This window comes from Apteryx rowi, unplaced genomic scaffold, assembly GCF_003343035.1.
Source record: "Apteryx rowi isolate R43461 unplaced genomic scaffold, aptRow1 scaffold_700, whole genome shotgun sequence".
NCBI classification, from domain to species: Eukaryota; Metazoa; Chordata; class Aves; order Apterygiformes; family Apterygidae; genus Apteryx; species Apteryx rowi.
Window position 1 is genome coordinate 418,984 of NW_020450984.1, and position 24,486 is coordinate 443,469.

The following is a 24,486-nucleotide window of genomic DNA, read 5'->3' on the forward strand; positions in this document are numbered from 1 at the left end:
GTAACTGTGAAATAACATTAAAGTTTCTCTGCCTTGTTATGAAGTATTTAAATATCAGTGCCATTTCTGAGACCATCAGGGCAGACTTAATGGCGGCCAAGGTCAACAAATGCTAACTGGTACCTCTCTTTTAGGGCCTTCAGGGACTCGTAACAGAGTCTTAGCCATGAAGTTAATTTGCGATTTGGACCTTTATTCTTAAACCTGCTCCTGATAATTATTTTGTGCCATCTTCATTCATGTGCTTAGATTTCTTAACATTCTCATGTCTCTTTGGTCAATGAAACAAACTGTTAAAATAAAAAAACCCCCAAACCCTCAGTTATTCTACTTTTTGATTTTTTTTTCTTGCCTACTTCTGTTTATGGGCTGGAGGAAAATTAGGTATATTCTTTCTGTAGACCACCCTAAGCTGTCAGCTCTAACGGGATCCTTTAAGAAAACCTTCACATCTCCCACCATCTTCTGTCCTGGGCATTTGGGAAACTAGCCACCCTGAAACCCTTTTTTCTGTTTTTCCCATAAATAGTATTTTTGCAAAAGCAGGTAGAACGGGATATGAGAGACAGAAAATAAACATAGGATTCTCTTACTTTCCTTTTTCTGTTGCTGGTCATCTCTGTGTGTGTTGTCTGGTTTAGATTGCAAGGTCTTTGTAGCTTTCACTAGTCTAGAAATATTGCAGAAAAGGATGGCACACTACAAATAATAAATAACAAAACTCTGTCTTTTTGGCAGCATGTTGCATTTCTGCTCAGTTGCCCTGCCAGCCCCTCTGACTTTAAAATATTTTGATGTCCTGCACTTTTCACCCAGTCCGTGTACCAGACTTTCCTCCGACATTTAGCACTGACATTAATGCAAATGCCTCCAACTCTTTGGGCCATTTGGGGCAAAGCATGACATCCATTGCTTTCAATCACGTGGTGGAGAGGATGTTTTTGTGTCCACAAATCTGGAAATAATAAAATATCAGTATTCAGGTGCTAATCTACACTAATTCACATTCTGTGAAGTCTACAAGAAACTTGTAATTGGGTGTCTTGAAGGGCAGCAGAGTATATTTGGTATTTTGTTTATTTATTAAAAAAAGTATTTAAATAATACATATAAACACTGCATAGATTTGTATTACATCTCTCTTCTAATCCTCGCTGCGTGCTGACTTGCATTCTTTTAAGTTCTAGGGTTTTTGGGCTTCCCAGTTTTCTTCCACTCTATGTGGACAATACCTGATCTATTGTAAGTGTTGCCAGAGTGCAAATAATATTTTTCTGCCCATCAGTGGTTACCAAATTTCACTGCTGCTAAGGTGGTTTAGTTATCTTTAACAAACCTGGCTTTTCTAATTAAAAAAAAAAAAAAAATTGTCAAAGGTCCCAAAAGCTGGGAGAGTTTAAATTCAATATTATTGAAATTAATGCACAGATCTAGAAACAGAAAAGTGAGTGCCTGAATCACTGCTGTTCTGATGTGCATAACAACTCAAATGCGTAACTGTCTAGATGAACCATAGTGCAAAGATACTCCAGGATGTAAGTAGGATTTTGATGTCTGTTACATAATATTCACAAGTATAACAAAACCACTAAAATTTGCTTGCACTGGGTTGACAAATGTGAATTACAGTTGCCTTCTTTCTTCAGAATTTTATCAGAGTGTAATCACTTGCCCAGCTTAATTGAAAAATCACTTACATTTATAGATGAATTTAAACATGTTTTGTATTTAAATGACAGCTTTTGATGTACAACCATTTTTTACAGAAAGTAGTTGGTTTTTATCTGTGTTTCTGTAAAGATATTTCAAAAACTCTCATCAAATTTCCAGCGGTAAGTAATATCCCATTCAGTGCAAGGTGAAATGTTTTACATCAAATCTCCTGCTGTGTAATGGCCAATCAAAGAGTATTTATAGTGGCTGAATGGATTTTTTGGCTCGGTATTCAAAATTAAACATTTTCAAACATTAACATTTAATGTTTTTTGCCACTCTTCAAGTTGATTTTATGTAACCCTGGATGCTCACAACTACTTGAAACTCTGAAGCGACTCATTTTACGCTGAGGATCCTGCAGGCAGTAGTTTTACATTTATTGCACTTGTGTAGATGGAATGAAATGTAGATTTGATAGCAGAGTCGTGTCTGTCTTTTGATAAACATACTCTCAAGTTGGGCTGTATGTCCGTCAGCATGGTGCAGCAAGTCTAATTCTGAAAGAACACATTTACCCCATGAAATTAATGAGCAGAGATGTGTGTTTTTTAATTCACAAGAAATTGTTTTCTTATTGCAGGTATCCTGTAAGAAGAGCTTATGCCAACAGCTGTCTTTGGAGCTAGATGGTTCCTACTTATGTGTGAGAGGACCTCAAACTTTTTATAAGAACAGTAGTGCATCAAAGGTTGGAAGCCCAGGCCGTGTTGCATTGTCCCAGCCTTGTAGAAATAATCGTGATTATGGGACTGAAACCCATCACAACCATCAGGATTGTCTCAAGGAATGTCCAGTGGAAAATGGCTTGCACAGAAAGTGTAACAATATGATTTTCTCAAGCAAGCAAAGGAGCCCTCACCGTGTAAAACCAGCTCAGCAGATGGAACAGAAAGGAAACGAATTGCAGAGCACGTGCCCTCAGCAAATGAGTCACTGTTGTGCCTTTAGGCATGCAGGAAGTCCAGGTAGCATGCAAGAGAGCCATCACGTCAGCCAGGTACTTAGAAGACATTCTGGACCAGTTCACGAAATCTGTGATTATTCTAGGCTCTCTAGAGTTTCTGGGCTAAATGGCAGTGTGGATGCTGGGTCTAAAGAAACAGAGGAAGCTAAAAGGCTATCTGAAGAAAGAAGGCAGCAGCTTCTTCTGCAGAAAATGGAGCTGGAAATTGAAAAGGAGCGTCTCCAACATTTGTTGGCTAAGCAAGAAGCAAAACTACTTCTAAAACAACAGCAACTACACCAGTCCCATATGGATTATAACAGGTGATTTTTGAGATTGATAGTAGTTTAAAAAAAATTSTAAAACTTCTAATAAAGCTGTAGACATGGGCAATAGTTAAAATGGGAGAATGGAACAGAAATTCATTCTAATGATTTAGAGGYGAGGATACTTTTTAGTATATTAGAATATACTGTTGGGAAACAGCAGGACAACTGTGGAAAGCAGCAGAGGAAAACAGTATGTGGTACAAAAAAAGGTAAAAGAAAAGCAGTGCTAAAAGACTAGGCAGGAAAAGAAGAGCAGTAGAAAAAAATGAGAGACTAATATTAGTGCAGGCACTTTTTTAAGGAATATGGACATTAGGCAAGAGAGCACTGTGAGCGTGGTTGATGGAGACGTGGCATTTCCTCTCCTTTCCTCTGAGAGGTCAGTCCTGAAGTGGTGCACCTTTCTGTGCAGGATCTGGGAGAACTGTGTTTTACAGAAACAGGCTGTTCTGTATGGAAAAAGAAGGGAGCCCTGTGAAGCAAGCCCATCATCTTTGCTCTTGCATTTGTGCAAGAGAGAATGCCAAGACTGAGGCACAACACATGCCTTAAAACTAGGAGAAGGAAAAGGCAGTAACCATAGAAATACAGACTGTGGCTTGAAGGGCCCTCAAGTTTCTTGCAGAAGTTGAGATAACACCTTCTTGAAAATGTAAATGGTGACTGGCGATAGAGAAGAACCGATTTATTGTATCATGTTACGTAGGCTGGAGAGGAAGCGTGAAAGGGAGTGTGTTAAAGCCGCAGAAGGAAAAGTTGTGTTAGCCAGTGTAACTCAGCTGCGTACAAGGGTTTCCACATTAGGAAGGGAAAGCAATGGGGAAAATCTAGCAGTCTTTTAGAAGAAGCAGTAGGAGGGTTTCAAAAGAATGCTGATTTAGATACTATTTTAATATGGTAACTGCTTACAGCATCCCACAAGAGTCTGTGTTACATGACCCACTTCCTACATACACGTATTATAACCACCACGGAGGAATGTATCACTTTTGCTTCTTGATCCCAGCCCTCTGCTTACTTTCCAAAATCCAAAAGAGAACGTTGAAATTGAGGTGGTCTTTAATTTGTCTTTTTGGACTGTGCCTTACATGGAAAAGAGTGTGTTTATTTAGCTTTTAAAATGCCTGTTTTATCAGAGGCAATCACCATTGCGTGTGTGTTTAAAAATGGCTGAGGTTACTAACAAAGGATTATGACTTCAGGTGATAAATAAGCAGGAACAGATGGATTCTTAATCATCARATACCTTAATTCTATGCATGCGTCCCTCTAATGAAAAACAAGTAGAATATGAAGGACATACAAGCTGAGCTTTTTTTTTTTCTTTTCTTTTTTTAAATAGATAATTTTTACCCTTCTGTGAGGCATCATCTGCCCCCCAGAAAGGGACATTAAATATCTCTATAATGATGTTCCTGTTAATGTCATTGTGCCTATTTTAGCTAGTTKTTTTTTTTGCTGAAAAATTGCATGTTTTACAGAGCTGTAGTGACTTTAAAAAAATGCTTTGAAAGGAAATCTTATCTGATCACTCTGAGAGCTCAAAGTATGTTTGTAATCTCTTTCCAGAGGTGCAAGTAAATGCACATTTGCCATGTTCTTTCCAAGAAAATCAACTAAAATACAATGTGTTTGCTCTTAAAAAAAAAAAAAAAAAACTTTTTAGAAATAAATGTTTGATATTTGCGGGTGGATCTCTTAAACATCACAGTTCTGTTTCAGTTTTAGCTATAGGATAATTTTATGTACTACAGACAATAAACATTTGTTTAGCTAAGCTCAGATACCTTTTGATTCCTTGTCAGGAGGCTTTAACCTAGTTCATCTCTTACCATCATGACAATTAAAAACAAAAAACACAAAATGACAACAACAAAAATACACCTTCCAAAAGGAAAACTGTTTATTTTTGTCTGTCCTTCTGCATGGATGGAGTCCTGTTTAAGGTCCAGTATGAGCTGCTGAAAGTATTGTCACTGAATCACAAGTAAGAGATCTAACCATTTGCAAATATTGGCTATTAACTCTTCTATTTTAGCAAGAATATGAATCGATCCTTTTTTGGCCACAGTGTATCATAACTTCATTGTAATTCCCCACATTTACCTATTTAGCCTCAAGTGAGCATAGTATTTCAGCTGCTGTTTCTCTCCATGTGACATAGCTGCTCAGCTGTCAAAAAAAATGGTGCGTGTGTGGGGAAAGGGGCAGTTCAWTGACTCCTACTGATGTAACCTCACCAGAATAGATGAGAATTGTAGAAATGGCAAAATATTCTTTCTTATTAATGGGKATGCATCTGGATGAGTCCTGGAAACAGGATTTTTATTCAGATGAAAAGGGAAAACTATTTTATTGCCTTCACAGGAGAAAAAGAAAGAAAAAGATGTTGTTATCCATTAAAACAGAGTATCATCTGTGGGCCCATAGTTTCAGGAGACAGACCCATCTCCTACRTTTTATGCAGCTTTCATGACACCTTTGAGCTCTGGTGCTGCTGGAGCTGTAAGCTGAGCCAAACAGGAATGTTTGTTACTGGATACTGTGACCATGTACTCAAGGGAGCAGGTCTTTTGAAACCAGTAAATTAAATTCTTCTCATCTTTTTTGCTAATGGTAACCCTCAGAAGCAAGGCATTGTACWTAAGTTACCTTTCCAAAAGACGAGTACTTTTGAAAACATGAGAACAGTTGTGAAAGCTTCTGCATTTAACATGATTAAATGCCCTGTTTCTGGCCACACAACTTACCATTTTGTGGTGAGTTCCCACTGTGATGATTTCACCAGCTGCAAAGCCAGTTAACTCTGCTTTTCCAGGTTGAGAGGCCAAGTACCTAGTTTGGAAGATGCTCCCATTGGTGAAGCACCAGGAGAACTTGGTCTGATGATGAATGGCACCGACATGGGACTAAGGTAATTTCTCTCTTCGCTCCCTAGTATTTCACAGTGTCGATATATGTTCTTGACTCTCAGTGCGTTATTGACTGCCCAGTCTATGTGTTTATGTTTGCTTTTTTCCCCCAGGAAAGATAAAATTCCTTGGCTCTTGGGTTTTGTGCATCAAGTGCTGAACTATTATTACTGAAGTTTGGGGAGTTTACTTCCTGTGGTGGCCTCCRGTTTTGTTTGGCATCTTGTAAGGATGCTGCCCTAGCTCAGTGCAAAGTGGAGTTTTCACAAAAACTAATATTCTGTTCTTGCTTATTATTTTTCATTTAAGATCAGAATGTTGCTTTAGTCTTCATTTGTATCTGAGGTAACAAATATATTGGCCTTTAACTCRTAGATAGAAACGATTACAAATAAGTTTCCAATGAAGTTTTGTTACAAGTCTTAGATGTAAAAAATTTTTACTGCTGGTGAGTTGCTTGTTTTTTTAAAAATGCTGTATTGCACCTGTGTTTAAGTGTAATCAAAGTAAACTACCACTGAAATAACTGGGAAATAACTGAGTTAAGCTAATATTTAGCTCTTTATCTCAATTTTGCATGCTATTTAAAACTCTTATATGAACATATTATTGTGTGGGGGTTTTTGTGGGTTTTTTTTGGTTATTATTATTACACCTTCTTGCATTTCCAGTTACCACTGAAAGAAGATGCTGGCATATTAGAAAAGCAACAAATGAAAAATGTGGATTATAGATGGTTTTTCTCTCTTTCTGGAAAAAGTTACAAATTCTTGTTCTGTGTTTTAACTGTATTGACTCAAGTATCCCATTTGGTGAACAAGAAGAGCAGTTGTCCTTTGAGTGGCCCCTTCCTTAAGGACAACAGAAGGCTTTAAAATAATAAGCTTTTCTCTCCACTTCTGRTATGAGAATACTGGATGGAAGAACTGTTAATTTATTTATAAACTAAGGGTCAAGTGGTGCCTTTATTTTTCATTTTAACCTCGATTGATATTGATTTTTTGTTTGTTTGTTTTGTTTTGTTTTTGAGATCCCTCTTCACTGAAAAGGGAAAAGTCTTTCTCCAGGACAACACAAATTGTTAGCTTCCTTGGAATACTTGCTGCTTAACTAGGTGCTTTGCTGCTATGCAGTTCTGGCATATTCCTCACTGTATTCTGACATTTTTTGGTTTGTTTGTTTCATTTTCACACAGACTACAGTGATCAAAATGTGCACTAGCAAAGGAGATGTAGAGTCTTCATTCGTTTAACGTGCAGTAGCATTGAGCTCCTTAGAGGAAAAATGTAACCTAGAACATCTGTAGGGCTTTTTGGCGACAGTTTGCCAAAAACCTGCAAAAAACCTATGTAGCCTAGGAGGGAAAATGAAGAAAACCTGTGCCGTTTGCAAAATGAGAGTTCCAGATTTCAAAAGGTTCCCCACCATCTCTTCATTCCCCTGGTTAAACTTACTGTAATTTTTCAAAGTTAGTATGTGTTCGCGCAGTCCCRAGGTGCCGTGCCAGCTGGTTCCAAAGTTTGGCAGCAAAGCACTTGGAAGTTTTTTTCCTGTATGCTGCCTTCAGTTTTGCAAAGGTTACCAGATGAATGCTCCCTAAATAATTTACTCTAATGTAAGGCTGAAAGAGGCTAAGGAAGACAAGTCCATTTGTCTCTCTTATGCATTTGAATATGTAAGCAATGTTTTCTTCAGTATAGAGAGAGGGTGTGCAAGTGTGTGGCTAGGGCTGAGAAAGGGTGAAGGGATGGTAGGAGTATATCTTTTTTTGAGCARTCTTTCCCTCTTCCCCCCCCCCCCCCATATCGACCTTCTGAAGGGTTCTTGTTACAGCAGATGCTGTCAGAAGCATAGTGGAAAATCAACCCTCTCTGACTTCCAGTTCATACATGAGAGCTCCTCAAGCAAACCTCACAGTACGACACTTGATTTCAATCTTCAAATAAGCTAAACTTAGTTTAGAAATATCCTGGAGTTTTAAAGGAAATGGTGAAAGTCCTTTAAAATAGTAAACTTGCTGAAGTGAGATACTGGAATTTAGAAGTAAAATAAATAATATAATCAAGAACTGAAAAACATAGGGTTTTTTTATAATTAACAGCTCATTTTGAGTTAATTATCTACAATTACGAAAATCTAATTGCAATTTATTCTCTACTATCTGTGGGAAAAATTGTAGGCAAGGGAATGTGCATCACTGGCAGGCATAAATGCTATAGGATGGGTACAAATAATAGAGGAGCCCTTAATGAAAAACAAAAAGCAAATAGGAGTGTGCAGCTGTGCCAGGCTATTGAAAGGTAATTGTAGTCAGAAATGAGATATGTACTTTAAAAGGCATCTTGTCATCTCCTGTAGGGATTAATTTTTCCCTACTTGGAAAAAAAAAAAAAAATCCATGAGCAAATACGGAGCAGAGTTTGATCTTTGTTTCTGTTTTTGGTTGTAGTAAGCCGGTTTGTGAAAGGGAAACTTTTACCTGGGGGAATACTTCAAATCATAGCCAGCTTTGCCAGTGGATGCCTGTTTTGTTTCCTCTTCCTTGCGTCCCGTTATGGTTACTTTTTCATTGTCAAAATTAGCAGCTGCTGTCCATCTCGGCCCTTTTGGATTGTSCTTGTGTGAATTTGCAGCGCTGAATTTGTCGCTGCCCCGCTGGTTATGGTGGAAGAGGAGCTGGCTTGGGAAGGACGTGCTCCTTTGCGTGCAGCTGGGCCAGCGCTGGGGACGCGCGGAGGGGTAGGATCTTCAGGCGCAAGATCTCCGGCTCTCTAAGGTGCAGCAGTCAGAGCAGGTTTTATTGAGGAGGGTTTTCAGCAGCTTGGAGCGCTCCTCGGTGAGCCCACAGCAGATTTTCAGCAATGGAGAATAGTAGCTTGTACAATTAATGGCAAGGTGTCTGGTTGTCTGTATAATTTCTTTTCAAGCCTTCCCCACTGTGCAAGATGCTTTAAAATATTCAAAATAAAAACATAACCTGATGCGTTTGTTTAGCATAAAATGGCCTTTTACAAAGCGCTTTCCGTCTCCCAGACGCAGATGCTTGGTACATGCTCAAGTACCCTCTCCATGCGTATTCAGTAGGATCAATACACCCGGCACCTGCTTTTGTGTGTGCTCCTGATGTCTGCATCTGGGAGAGGAATTTTAAAACAATCCACTCTTCTCTCCTTTATTTAATCTTGCCTTTGAATCTGAATGCTGTGTATCATGGAAATAAGACCTATTTAATAGCACCAGCTAGAGAAGATATAGTTTGCAGCTTTACAAGTACCCTTCCCTGGATAGAGCTATGTGCCTAAATCTTAGTCTGTAGAGCTCCCTGCTTATCCAATTCTCAGGTTTCCTATACGGCTCTGCCGGTACAGCTTTTTACTGCCTTCTCTCTAACGTGCATTCCYTGGATTTCGCACAATACTGCCACTGCCCCTCCACACTGACCTGTGCAAGGAGTTGCTGGATACAAGAAGTAGCGAATGGRGTTTATTGTTATCTAGAGGCACTCTTTCAATCTATACTACCCATTTAAAGGATTTCTTTCCTAGAATAGTAAAGATTTTCAGGTGTAATTTGCCACCTTTCATTTAATTGAAAGCTTTTTATGCTTGTGTGCTTCATTCTGTATCACCAGTTTGTATTTTTTCCTGCTTATATTTTTACTTAGTTGAAAATATCAAACACAGAATTTGATAGTACTTTCCCTCTATTTGAATGTTCATTGCTATGGTGATAGTTCCAGGAGGGAATGCTATCAGGAGTCTTTTAGAAGATTTTATGTTTATGGTGTAACTCTTTTTATTATCTTGTAAGAGAAGGTGACAATTATCTTTTGCTTCTTGTTCAACACTTTGTTATACACATGGGTTTTTTTGAGGCTTGTTAGGCATATAGACATCTTTCTATGGTGGTGTGGAAGCATACTTCTGCTTTTGTGTCCAAATATTCAACACAAATATAAATGCAGAAGAATGCAGCCTTGCAGCTCCCCCTGCTGTTCCAGGCACATGCTGTTTCTTTCACACAATCTCCACCCCCCCCCCCTTATAGTTTTAAAATATAATAAAAATCACATGCAGTCTCACAGTTCTGCCACCTTGGACCTCGCTTGCACTGTCCCTGCTCTTCCAGAGTCTGAAGGAAAACAGTGTTCACAAGTCAGTGGCAATGGCAGCACCCCTTTTGTTCCATTTTTGGAGTATTTTTGTCAGTTCTTCTCAGTGGGGGCACGCATCACCTCCTGCCATCCAGATCCCAAGCCTCTGGAGCAGAAACCATCACCAGGGACAGAATTTGCTTTTTGTCTGAGACCTCCCAAAGTTCAGTTCCTCTGCGAGTTCTCCTTGGTCTCTAGAGGTGTGTCTACTAACCTTATGTAGTGTTCAGGCAACTTTTTTGAATTTATTGAATACAGTTTGCTGGGATTTTTTTTTTCCATCTCTTCACTGTTTTGAAGTTTGGCAGACTGGCACATTAAAATGGACTGGAATCAACTGTGTTTTGCAAATGGCTCATAAAATCTGTATATCTGGAAACTGCTTACCCACTTGTTAGTGTTCCTTTTAACACCCAAGTTCCTTTTCTGTGCCAGAGTATTTTATGTTGAAGTTTGTATCATTTTTAGATGGGATATTTGCAGAGCGAACACTTGTTTGGCCAGTAAAAAAGTGCTTACAGATCTGCCAAAAGTGCAAATGCGGAATTAGTTGCAGATAGGAATTTTTCTTTCACTCATGGAGTAGTCTGGATATATATAGCCGCAGCATCTCTCCAACAGATGGCTGCTGTAGTCTATTGTGACATAACAGGAGAGTATATGCAGAATTAGATATACATTTTTGCTTCATTAGTGCCACATGCAGACTCTGAAGGTAGTAGGTTTTCGTGTTCAGGATGAAGGATTTTGTTCCGACATGATAACTAAAACCTTGTTGCTAGATGGGAGGGGAGGAGGGAATTAGATTTTTTTTTTTTTTTTAAGGTGTATGGGGAATTATATATTTTTAAGGCAGATAGTGATCCTTGTTGGAGTGGAGAGTGAGGAGTTCATTTCCCCTGACCTGGTTGCTTCACTAATCTCATTTTCAGGCTTACTTTAAACTGTGAGAGGGTGTTGAAGCGGTCTGTCTTTCATTTACCTGAATTATGCTGATTCTGTTCCCATGATGACATATGCCACAAACAGCAGTGTTACACCATTACCATTACAGTCCAAAGTAACCTTGAACATGAAGCCTATTGACAGACTTTAGGCATAAGGTCTAAGTGGAAGCTGCCATAAGTAGTTTTAATAGACAGATGGAGCTAAWTTGTAGGTGAGGTCTCCAAAAAGCATGGGAATTCTGGTGTTAGAAACACTTCTAAGCAGAGGACTGAATCAATGGCAAGAAGCTCACTAAAACTTGAGTGCTTTGATATTTTCGCAAAACTTGCATTTCCTGCAAGTCTTCTGCATGGGTATAATTCTGTTATATCATGCATCACAACTGAAAATGCTCGGAGATTTTTTTCCTTGAAATATTTAAAATTCATGCATCTCCTGAAGGAGTTTGTTCCTTGCCAACACTTGCAGACAGTGAGAGACATTTTTGCAAGTCATTTGCAGATGCCTCCTTTACAGGAGTAGACACTGTTAGTTTACTGCCTGAATTGAATTTTGAAAACCTGAATTCTATTTTTATAAATTGGAGTGGATTACTTTTTCAGACATATCACTTTGTTGTTTTTTATTTTTAAATATAATCTTGGATGAAGAGAAAATGATGTTTAATCTATATATTCGTATGTCCCAGAAACTTGTGAGTTGGAAAAGTCGAGAAAAATCTTCTGAAACAAAACGTTCTGGAAGGTAGTTTTAAATTAGGAGAATTTAAACCCACCCACACAACTTTCACGCCACTTAAAAGCTTATGTCAGAACCGATGGGGCAGGACTAAGAACAAAAGCCATTGGTATTACAAAGTTAAGAAATCCTCTGTACCCTGCTGTTCTGGCCATGATCACAGCTGCACTGAGCTAAACCCACTCCCCCACCCCTCTTGTGACCTTGGCTGCGCTTCAGCACACAGCGAATTGAAGCAAAAGGCAAACTATAGTAAATATTAGATTCTGTCACTTGCAGGTATTCAGACTACGTAAAAAGATAACGACACACGTGCTCTCTCTCGCTCTCTCTCTTGCTCCCRCTTTCTCTGAAGTGGACTTTGTCCATTTGCAACGGAATTATTCTGACATAAAACTTTCCAGATTGTGCTGGTATATTGAACTGAACTCTGTGGCTTTGCCTGGGTGCTGAGGTTTTGCAGAACTAAGCGTTACGTTTGTAACAGTGCTAATTTTTGAGAGCCACACAGAGAAAATTTTAGATTCAGCCCGGCTGATTTGTTCTTTGCGCTGCTCCTGCGGTGAGGAGGATTGATTTTTGTGTTTCTTTTGATATTTGGCTTCCTTTCCTCTGGTACTCAATGCTTCAGGCCTTAATCCTTTAACCTTGAATCTGAGCATCAAGGCTTCAGGAGGGATCAGGCCTTTTGATGGAGAGAGTGCGTCCTTTGTTGTACCAAATGGTTGGGAGTGGTATAAAGCAGGACAGATCTCCAGACAGTATATATTTCTCTGTTGTGTTAGAAGACTATAAACATAGGATGGGTTTAGTGGGGATTATAAATAATCTAGAGGAAGGCGGGGTATTAGAGGCAATGGAAAAGAGTTAATGACTTTTTCTTTAACATTTCACCAATAACCAGTCTATCRTGACAGATGTGTATTGGGTTGCCAAATGCTATAGTCTGATTTGGGTAACGGTTCAAAGCTCAGCGTGTCCTGGAAATGGCAATGTGGTCCCTGATGGAACAGGGGAAAAAAGCTTTTCAGCTTCTCAAAGGGCAGTATTTGTGGAAGCAGATGCTAGCTTGCCCTACCCAGCATAAAGAACAGTTCGGCGGGCAGCCGGGAGAGTTCGTACTGCCGGATTTTTATAGGATCATTAATTATATGTTTTAAGGCAGCTAAGCATGGCATTCCTAACTCGATGAATTCCATTATGAATGGCCTTTTCATATTCTTCATCTCATTATATTAAATGCATGTGACCTAAAGTTTAGCTAAAGTTATTGTTCGGGTTAACTTTCATTTAGTGGTTGCCCTAATTTTAGAAACAGTGTGATCTTTCGATTTTTATGGAGAGACAGGGTTTTTTAATGCGTGTTTTTGCAGCACTATTTTAGATAATTTCTTTTGGAACTAGGTATGAACCTTTGTGAGGTGGTGGGGAAGGGATTTAATCATTCCTTTATTTGCCCAAAGATTTCTCTACCCATATCCCTGAATGACAACATCCTGTTACACGGATTTGGCTATCATCTCTGCCAATAACTCTTAAGCCCTCTGCTCTGTTCCGTCTAGTCTTGCATATCTGACTGCCTCCATGACACACAATCCTGGTTGTTTTGCCTTCAGATCACTCCTAATCTGGCCAAAACAGAACTCCTTACTTTTTCTTCTGACTCTCTCTTCACTTCTGATTTTGATAACACCACATCCTCTCTGTCACTCAGGCTTGTAACCTCAGGGTCATTCTTCTCCTCCAGGCGTATCTGGAAGCTGCAATAGTTGTCAGCAGCCTTTCTGCTTTGCAGAAAAAGCATACCGTTATTGCGTCAATAGTTAAAACACTATCCCTTGTTCTGATCCTTCGTCTTGCACCTTGACTACTGTAAAATCTTCTCTGGCTGCTCAGTACTCATTCCCCTCCCTCAAAATAAGCTACCAAACTCAGTATTTTTGTTGTTTTTTCAGAACCTGTCACTGTTGCTTCTTTGAAACCCTACTTCAAAGCTTCTTGTCTACAGTATCAGTCTATAAGGCTCTGCAAAAATCTACACTGCTGTTTCTCATTTTATTTCTTCTGCCACTTCCTCTTCTCTGCTCCTTCAGTTATGTGAGACTTAACATTTTCTTGGGTGTTACCTGAACTTTTGGCCATCTACTCCTACCACATTCCCTAATTTTTTTTGACTTTTGGAACCACAGAGTCATTTCATGGTTTTACCTCTGGCTGTCTGTTTGTAACTAGGTCTTTCCTCTTTCACATCTTGCCTTTACAAGCCTCTTTTTTTGCAGAGTTTACACTTTTTTTCCTCCTCACCCCCAATCCTAATTTGATGAGTTTCTGATAGTAAGGAATGGTGCTCTCTAGCRCTGTGATCTAATCCTTCTCTTTCCAGTGACCAAAAGGATGGTCTCTGCCCAGTGTGTCCCCCTAAAATCTGAATTGTACTCTAAAGACACTAGCGGTGGCCTAAGACGATTAGTATTATAATTTAACTGAAGTGACAAGTCAGCAGCTCTTCCGTGTAGAAAAGTTTACATTCTAACACACTGAAGAGTTTGAACCAAAACGATGTGCAAGTAACTTCAGCCTTCTGTCAGGCTTAGTGTCAGGCTTCATCTCTTTATGTAACTGTAGTCTCTTCTGTTTGATCAAAGTATAGTTAATCCTTTTATTTCCCTTTTTTTAACTTTGTGCTCCCATAATCTGCACCTACATCTTGCATGTTTTTCAGAAAGTAGCCTTTAAGAGAAGGGCTAAATTTATATAGCACCTGTATGTTCAGTAAGGCTGAGATGGTTAGGCAACACAAATATATGTGAGCCTCTAAAAGACACGTATCATAAGGCTGGAATGGCACTGGTGGTTGCTGTTTTGGACAGATATTTCCAAACAAATTTTAACAAACCTGTGCAAAGACAGACTTCCAAGGCCTAAGTTCGGTTCATTTCTTTTGACTGGTAAAATATAATTTACTTTTTATTTGCCAGCTGTTGCTATAACTAACAGGGCCAAAGACATTTGTGTCCAGCCTAACAAATGTGCATGATGTATTTGTAATGTTTAGGTTTTACAGGCAGGGAACCTGCGGCCCAGGGCCTGAACAGAACCCACAACTTCACACAGCCTCTGGCCATGATTTTTTCCTCCTTGCTTGATATTGGACATTAATGTGTGCTAATATACGTTTCACTAAATGGTTTTAAAAGAGCTACTTACCTTTTAGCAATGGAATAGTTCCTGTCTGATTTAAATTTTATTATGCCTTTTTTTCCCTGAATATAAGAACAGAAAAAAGTGTAACGTATTCCATAAACATCTTGATTGAGTCAGTATTTTGTGATGCTGTCATGTTCATGTAAAATCCTTGCATTGAAAGGAAATCTTYAGTGTGTTTTTGTGCGAGACACAGGCCAAGTTTTTTAGGGTTGTATGCCTTCAGTTATGCATCTATGTCTGTATTTAAATACTTACAATAAGTAGCTGATTTTTTCAGTCATAGCCATCAAGCACACTCTATGAAATAAATAACTGTAGTGGATTCAAGGCAATTGAAGTTGCCAAAAGTGAATTTTTTAATATTTACCAAGAGCTACCTTGTCAAATCTATATCTGCTGGGTATGGTAATCCACCAATCTGAGTAAACTTTGAAGTCTTACTTCTCTATTTACTTCTCTTTGGGCTATAAGAGATTTTTAAAAGCAGATCAATAAACAATCTCAATGTTTTCATTTTACTAAGCAATATAATAAAGATGAGTACTAGTGTAGTAGTAAATCATTAATATACTACTTAATCATAGAATGACTATGTCCCACAGATGTGATTTAATCATAAAAAAGGCTAGTGAAGTTCAAAGATGCATCAGGATGGGTGTTTCCAATAGAAATGGGATAGTCTATAATACCATTTTATAGTATCCTAGTGTGAAGACATTTGGGATGTCTTCATAGTATAGCTTCAAAGCATAGCATATAGCTATATAGCATAGAGTAAAGCATATAGCTGTAGAGTTTCCAGACAGCAGATTCGCTGGTCCCAAGATCTGTAAGACTGACAGACCTGTAACAATGAAGAACAATAATAATCTGTGCTTAAAGTGCTTAATTCAATCATCATGTGGTACAGATAAAGTAGAAAAAGGGGACAGATTTTCGAYTGAAAAAGATGGGTCCTGTAAGTGTGCTCCCACGTTGGCTCAGTGGTAATGGTTCCTATTCACTAGAATACTCAGATTCAAGGACAGCTGATTGATAAGAAGAGCAAAGATAAAAATCCTAATTGTGTTTGTTACAGGATTTGATGAGTTTATGAAAGATTTTCCCTGCAACATGTTCCCTGTGATATCGGGAATAGTCAGTGAGCCAGGAGTTCACCTCAAGATTCTTAGGAGCTAGTGTATTTGCCCAGGTTGTTAATTTTCATTGCTATCAACATGAGAAGTTTTTAACTTTCTGTTCCTCCGTTTCCTCACTTAGAAACTGGGAATGATAATTTATCATGCCAGTATCCTGAAGGTTGAAAGTTAGCATCTATGAAGTGCCACTTGCTCAATGAACAGAAGCAGCTCTCAGCCAAACAGAAGTGATTTGGGATAAGGCACTAAGGCATTCATTTCTCTGAAGAGCATGTGATCCTTCTCCTGAAGGAGAGAGTTATGCAGTTTGATCTACTGGAGAAGTTTGGATTTAGTTCAAAAACTTTGTTTGTCCTAAACAGGGGTTTGCATCATTTCCTTGTGCTACTTTCACTAGTGACAGCCAGGCAGGCTTTTCAGATRTACAGACACTGTTTTGAAGGATTGTTTTTATACCTATGACTTGACATTTACATGACTTTCTTTTGTGAAGGCTGACAGCACTGCTTGCTGCAACGACAGCTGCTCCGCTCTGCTCTATAAGAAAGGCCAAACACACAGTCACAGCATTTTGTCCTGCTAAAGCTTTGTCAGTCTGCTTTTTGTGGTCATTTCTGTGTGACTGCCTGAAAACCTTGATGTTAGATTTTTCTTTGGATTCAGAGGAAAAGAGAGAAAGTAATCAGAGCTCATTTCAACTGTTTATTAGGGAAACCCTTTAAGATATGTGGGAAAGGTGCTGGAGGGGAGTTGACATATAACTAACTTAAAGCAGAACGAGGACAGGGCTTCAAAGAAAAGACATGAATATAATTTTAGGCAGAATTTAACTTAGTACTTGTTACAAATGGACCTTTAACTGCATATATTAAGTGAAATAGTGACTTCATTGAAGATAAAGGCAATATTTTGATTGATTCAGTGAGGCCAGGGTTTCACCTATGGCTCATATGATCTAATAGGTCATTGCTAATTAAGGGCGTACGTAGCCTCAGTTCTCACTGCTGGAATTAAATACTCTGAGCACCAGTCATTAAGGGAATGGGGAAGGAACTGGTCTCTCTGAAAGAGTGGTCTGGAGAAGCTGTGCTATGGATACCCTGGTAGAGCATGATATATGAAAAAGCTTTTAGCATCGTTGCCAGTATAACTCCYCCAAGATGAGAGAGAAGTGAAAGAAATGCAGCAGATCCAAGAGAGACAGTTCAACAGAAAGAAACAACAGAGTGAACATATCAGGTCAGAGAAACCTGATACAGCCATATGTGTTACTGAATTAGGGGATGGTGAGCCTGAAGAAGATTGTAAGAGCTGAAAGCTCTACATCACTCCCCAGCAATATATTGTGTGCACATTGACAAGTAGATTGTAGGCAATCACTGTCTACATATGATTTTCTGTAAGGAAAAAAATCCCTTCATTACAAGCAGGTTTGATAATATTTTTATTTCAGTTATAAAAGTCTCATTGTCTACTGAGATGTTCCCCATCTGTCCCTGCCCTCCTACCTTTTACCTAGAAAAATACATGAGAAAGGAGATGAGCTCTGTCCTGAAGATCTCAAAACTATAGATGAACATGCTCTCTAGAAAGGAAAGCAGCTGTCTCTTATTAACATGCACTGGATTCCACCAGTGTCATTAACATGCTGATGCATCTAACATAAGCCTCAAAATGCCAGGTTTCATAATTGGGCCACGAAATCTCACTCTAGGCTTGAATATGGCCTTCAAGGTCTGTATTAGAATAGGATGTTTTTCCTGCTTTTTAAAGGAGGGAAAAAATATTAAGCTTAGTTTTCTTCTTTTTTTCAAGCACTCTTTGTTTCTATATTAAAAAGGCTTTCAATTTTTAATAGTGTGTTTTGAAGGCTGTTAATCTGCTGACACGAACAAATTGCTTTTGTCGTGAGGAATGCAAGGGTGATTGTGTTCGGTGATGGGAGATGGCCCTGAACTTCATTCCATGCATTTCTTTTTCACCTGCAACACTCTACCTCTGTTACAGCAGGATGGCTGAGTAGAGCTGGGTTGTGCACCCCCATAACAGGCCTACAAAAGCAGCAGTGAGTGGACCAGTTTCCCTCCTCTTCCATGCATTGCTCTGGCTTTTATATCGATGTGTTTCTCCCCGCTCTTCTTGAAAGAAGGGGCAGGATGTGTTGCCTCAGAGGAGGATTCCAGGTTGTGGGTGAAGATGCACTAAGGAGGGCCTTCTACTGTACCTCTGTTGTCAAGGTTTTCCTCACAATTAGCTTTAAGCAGATCCAGTGTGGAGTATGCACTACATTTAGGTGTCTCCTTTTGTTGGTGAGTTGAGCGGTTGGAAGCTGTTATGGTTCTCTTCCACGTTTGTTCACCTGCTGTCCCAGGGCCCAGGTTCTTTACTGGATCATCTTCTCATCTTCTCTTTGCTTCTGTTCCCAGGTTTGGATGAGGGTATTCACATTTCCCTACCTGATGAGTTCTCAGAAAAAAACACTTGAAAACTCTGAGGCATTTAGATATTTTGGAAGTAGAGGATTACATGGATTAGAGTTACACCTGATAGGGCGTACACCTGAGAAGGCCTGAGGAGAGGAGTGTTTGCACAGGAGACCAATGAAGTTGCTTCCTACAGCCACTCATCCAAACTCTACAGATCTTCTTTTCTCCCTGTGTGTACTTTTTTAATTGCTCCACCAGAACTGTGGACATTAGTCAACTGCACAGACAGTCCCACTTTGGAACTGGTAGTGTTCAAAGGTGTGGTTTGGTAACTTGGTTTAAACTAACCTAAACTTGGACCCCTATTGRAAGGGAAGATCCTATTATGTATCTATACTTCCTCCTTTGTTCCAGCACTTGTGATACTGCTGCTTTACACTGAGCTGGGTCTGAAAACTGATCTGGCTTAAAACTCTCCCAGCCAAAAAGAGGAGGAAAAAAAAAAAAAAGTAGTTTTCAGCCATCTTGTCAAACCGCACCTGAAATGGCAATAGGGGTTCCAGCTACAAAAACATATTGCTTAGGTTGCCTACTTATCACCAGTTTTGCATCATTGAATGTTATGCATTCTTGGCCTGATATAATTGCAGCAGATTGCACACATGAACTGTTAATTATTTTATTTTTAAAACAGAAATTGCAAAACAGGAAAATAGCATTCCAACATGTTTGCTTTTGGAGCTAACCTCTCAAGGCAATCTGTTAGTTTGATAATGGTAAAACTCTCAAGCCCTTGTCTCAACAGGGTGCAGTAGGGTACCATTAAGACAGCCATCTGTTGAACATATATACTGAAGGCATGAATTGCCTCGCATTTTAGGTTTCTGACTAGTTGTARTGTAGTCGTGTTCTCTGGATACCACTGATCTGCACTGAAAAATGCATGGAAAGATCAGAGTTCAGTGAAAGGTGAGGATCCGAGTTTAGAATCAATGACTGGGAGCACTAGGTATGGAGTAGGAAAGAGATTAAACCTTTTAGGTATACGCATGTTGATAGTAAACACTGCTGTGTGGCAAGAGTTTTAACTGCTTGAGTAGCTTAGCACATCAATAGATCTGTAAAACTCCATTTGCAGACCAAGGCTACCATTATGTTGGATTGATTCATCATGATGAGCAGATAAAGCAAGTTAAATTCTATCAGAGCTTTCCTGCATTAATTTAAAAATGAGTTTAGTTGGCTCTAAATGGACATTTGTTTTAGTATCTTGAAGAACTGACTTTCCTCTCTTAAAGCAGAATAATGTATCTATATGGTGCCCTAACTTGAACAGTACATAAAGATTAGTAAATAAGACCCCATTAAAAATACTTATAATGTAAGTAACATGGGTCCCAATAGCCTTTCTAATGTCCATTAATGCTTATTCTGAGGATCAGAGCTCATTTTACTGAGCCATTTAGTCAAACCGTGTGATTATTTAGAAAGTTAATTCATGCATACTAAAATCTAGCTTAAGTAATGCAGAGGGTAGGAGGTAAAACTCTATGGAGACGATAGTCCTTTTTGTTATTTAATGATCAGCCATAATTAACTTGCAAATTTGAAATAATTAGAACAAATTAAAGGTATTTAACTTTGCCTCCCTAAAGAAAAATTCAAATTGCACCAAATGCAGCTTTAAATTATTCAAGTCTCAGAGGTCTGTGCTGGGTTTTTTTACAATGCCTTTTCTATGATGAGAATACCAATCTGCTTTTTGTCAGAAAGCATCCTATCAAGTAATTGTTCTTTGTGTCTAATAAATGACAGCTATTCTTCTCTGTAAAAGTATTTCAGTCTCTGAAGACTACACCAGCATTTCCATGGCATTTTAATTCAATAAAACAAAAGGTTAATGTTTTTCTACTTTTTAAGGAATGCAAATACTAGCAGTATTCTGTGGGTTCTGAATGACATTTAAAATTTGCCATTCAAGCTCAGCAGGGATATCGCGATATGAGGCATAGACAAAATGGCAAAATGTTCAAGGTGTGTTTTCCTTTGTTGCTGAAATATTTCAATATTCATAAGGAGGCAGTGATGCTGAGGCTTGCTTCTTTTCTGATGATACTACCTTGCCACTCCTGCCTTAGTGTGTAGATTAGGTAGGTTTTTAAGGTCTTTATTTAGCCTGTCTTCTCTGTTATGTAGTTCCAGGGAATATTATGAAAATTCATCGGATAACATAATGTCCTGCAGGACGTCCTATTAACCAAGCTATGTTTGAGTGATATGATGGATGGCTGAATTTGAAAATAGAGAAGGACCTGTCTGATCTCTTAGTCTCTCTACCTGATCCCTTTGGACCGTATGTTAGTTTTAAATTTCCCAGACTGCAATAGTCACGTCTTTGGTTTTACTCATTATTCCATAGATGAATAAGTTTGTTCTGAAATAGCTTTTTCCTCATGTTTTCTTTGCTTAATTTTGGCACATTGATAATTATTGACTTTCTTCCCTTTTTTTTTGTAAATCTCTACATTATCCTTTTTCCTCTGTTTTGTACACATCTCAGATTAAGTGTTTGTCATTTTTCAGTTTGATTCTTTATCCTTACTTGCGCAAAACTTTACAGTGAGCTTTCCTTGATTAAATACTGAAGAACCAGGCTCTAATTCATTGTTTAGTGAGCTATAAATGCCACATACACTTGCTTGTGTTATTTCCTCATAAATTAGCTCCTCTAACTTCCTCTTCATGTCTGTTTCTCTTTGAATTCCCTCTGGCATAGCGTTATCTAAACCACAACTCAGTATTCTGGAGGTAACCTCACCATCTAAAAGGTATCATAGTGAACCAGTGGAGTAAACGCTGCCTCCTCCTCCTCTACAAGACAAAGGTCACTGTCTTCACAGAAGATCCGTAGGTTGTAATTAAATGTACTTTAAAGACTCAGAAAGCATCTAAATAATGACTACCTCAAAATCTTTACATGCTGTTAATCATCCAGAAACAGAAGAATAAAATATCGAGTCCTGCATTATCATAGAAATCTGGTCAACTGGTATATCTTTAAGCCTCTTTAATCGGTTGTTAGTGTTCAAACCCACCTCTTGCTATTCTCTGGGTTTCAGGAATTAGTAGGTTAATTTCATATAATTCAAATAAGTTACTAATTTTGTCCACCATAAATTTTAATAGCACTTTGCAGTATTATTAGCAGCCATGCAGTCTGAAGCTCTAAAGTAAACGGTGGTTATTCAGAGAAGTTTTATCCAACACTTCAGCCAGTTATTACAGGTCATGAGCCATTATATAAATGTTCTGCATTAATAATACAGGAGTAATACTAATTGTCAAAGAGGCGCAGTGGGCCCTATTAAACAATGACTTATACAGCACATTGATTTGAAACTTTTAATTCAGCTATCATTTTCTGATAGGAAGATCAGATATCTGCTTTTTTCAGATGTACAGTAACTTCAGTAGTGTAATGTTTTATGTAAAAGATATTTACATCTTTATTTTGTGAATCAGTCTCCATAAAACTATATCCCAAATAATGTAAACATGTTAGTGCTCTTTGCATTGCCCATGTAAAATTGGTACTTACACAGAAAAAAAGATTTGCGTACTCTTGCATTAACTTAAGAAAGCTGTGTGTTACTCCCATGCTTGCAAGTAGAGCAGTAAAACTTGATGAAGTGTATTCCTTCCATGTGGATCATCCCAATTATATATATGTATATATGTATGTATATGTGTATATATTGACTGCATAGCAATTATAGGGCTAATGACGCATGCTTGTTGGACATCCTCATTTAAAGCAGCAGTCTTTCCCTGAGAGCAGAATGTGGAAGTAGTAGGTTGTCCTAGCAGTCAAAGTTGTAAGGGAAGTGTATGTTGATAAGGCAACAGAAGTAGTTACATTCTTCCTGTGTGCATCTGTGGGCTGTAGCATCTGTGAGATCCCAACACTTCTGAAGCTTTTGTGTAATTTGTACTGCGGTTTACTGAGAGAAAGATGATCTCTGTAACCTCCTGTCTTCCTAACCTTTTCTGAGATTGCATTGTGTCTGCAGTGACTACAGTCATGCTTGCTCCACATCAACAAATTTGCATCTTGGCTTTATCTGTGCAGGGTGTTTAAGATCATGCCTAGCCTTGCAGGAGCTGTGTTCTAACTGGTCCACATTCTCCATTGCTCTTTTGGTTAACTGTCTCTTTTTTTACTCTTTCCAAACTGTCACACTTGCTGCACTACATACTCTCTCACCAATTTCTTGGCGCATTCTCTGTCCCATTTTCATGTGCCTCTGTTTCTTTATCCTCTTCCCTTTCCCCAGTGCATCTGCTTCCCTTTTGCAAACCATGACTCCAGTTCTCTTCCCACAAATTCTTCTCTGCTTCCCCTCTTTCCTACAAAAGTGAGCATTTCTTTTAAATTACTATTTTTTCCAACCTTGCTTCTCCATGCTGGACAAAGTACTTTCTGTGTCTTGATCCCACTTGCCGTCTCCCAACCACTCAGGAAATCCAGGACCTAATGCTTTAGGCAATACTTCAGCTATCACGAGACTCCAGATATAATTGGCAAAATGTTGCCACTGTCTGCATGGATACGTTTACTGGAGCGAGGGGGGGTTTGGAGCATTGTGACATGGAAACAAGACACTCTTGCCAGGGAGCGGGATCGAGGAAAGCAGTCCTCGCCAATACCTCTTTGCAAGGTGTCCACCTGTCTCCTGTTTCCAGATCCTTGCAACCCTTGTTATTCTCGATTGTTTCTGGAAGCTCTTGCCTATGTGGGTCTTGCTTTTTGAGTGCAAGTGCTCCTTTCACAGACAACGTCAATGGCAGCAATGAGTCAGGCAGCAGAACTGAGACCCTTGTGTGCAAAACACCTCTAAATTTTAGTAATAGGAAACTGAATCATCATTCCTTTCTCTCCTTAGTTAAGCTCCTATTAACTAAGATTTCTTTAGTGTGGCCCACAACATGTATCGCCAGATAACCTGTACACTAACTGTCTTAACTAATCATCAGAGAGGTAAATTCTGCTTCAGTCTCCCTCTATAAACTTACATATGTATGATCCAAAATGTCATTTGATGTACACTTTCAAACGTTTAGCAAAGCTGCAGTGAAAGGGCAACTGTGAAGTGCCTCATGTAATAGTGTGCAACCTTTCTTTCCTCCCAGTTTGCCGGTGTTGAAATGTGAAGATTACTTTCCCAGAACACCACCAGTGAGCAAAGCCTCCAAACCACCAGGGAGCAGTGGCGAGAGCCGTTCGAGGAAGAAAACGGTTGGTTTTAGTGCAAATGTGGAAGATGGGCAAACCCTTCTGATGCAGGCCAAGAGGGAAGCCAGCAGGTCAAGGAAAGGTGAGGTGAAGCATACTGTATTGCAGCTCTGTGAGCATGCTGATGGCATTTAGAAGCTATACATATGTGTTCAGGAGTGGATAAGCAAAATGCATGATTAAAGGAAGAGGACTGCAAGTTACTTAAAACAACCCAAGAGGAGGTAGCTACGTTTAAAGTAATAGCGTAGAAAACCTTGTAAATAACAAGTGATCCTCGTGGTTGGTGTTCCTGATGGAAGGGGAAAAAATAGCCCTTTAATCTCAAAAAGCTACTTCAACAATTTTTTGCTTTCCCAGCAAGCAGAGAATAAGTGCAGTGGGGCTTGTTCTTGAAATGTAATCTTCTTCACATTCTTTTCCTCCCCAAGTAATGGCTCTACCATTACAACCTGATATTTTGCCACATAGGGATATCTGTACAACTAGAATCTATCCTTCCCTTAGCTCCGCACCTCTACTGAAGGAGCAGAGAAAGCAGCCTTTCTTAGGAAGAGAAAGGGTTGGGAACAAAAGCAGCTTGAATGTTTCACTGCCAAGCCTTGAACATAATCCATGGTTCAATTATGAGCTAGCTTGCTTTTTTTTTTTTTTTTTTAACTTGTCAGCCAGTTTGCTGTAT

At 39.0% G+C, this 24,486-nt stretch overlaps 1 protein-coding gene across 1 annotated transcript in view; it reads left to right on the forward strand.

Annotated features, from left to right (window-relative positions):
• KIAA1328 (KIAA1328 ortholog) overlaps positions 1–23,886 on the forward strand; it is a gene marked incomplete at its 3' end in the record, with an annotated part of 138,089 nt that extends 114,203 nt beyond the window's left edge. The window contains exons 7-9 of the mRNA XM_026087091.1: positions 2,297–2,982; positions 5,807–5,902; positions 23,702–23,886. Of these exons, the coding sequence (XP_025942876.1) occupies positions 2,297–2,982; positions 5,807–5,902; positions 23,702–23,886 (967 nt within the window). The remainder of the gene's footprint in view (positions 1–2,296; positions 2,983–5,806; positions 5,903–23,701) is intronic.
• Positions 23,887–24,486: the final 600 nt, after the last annotated feature.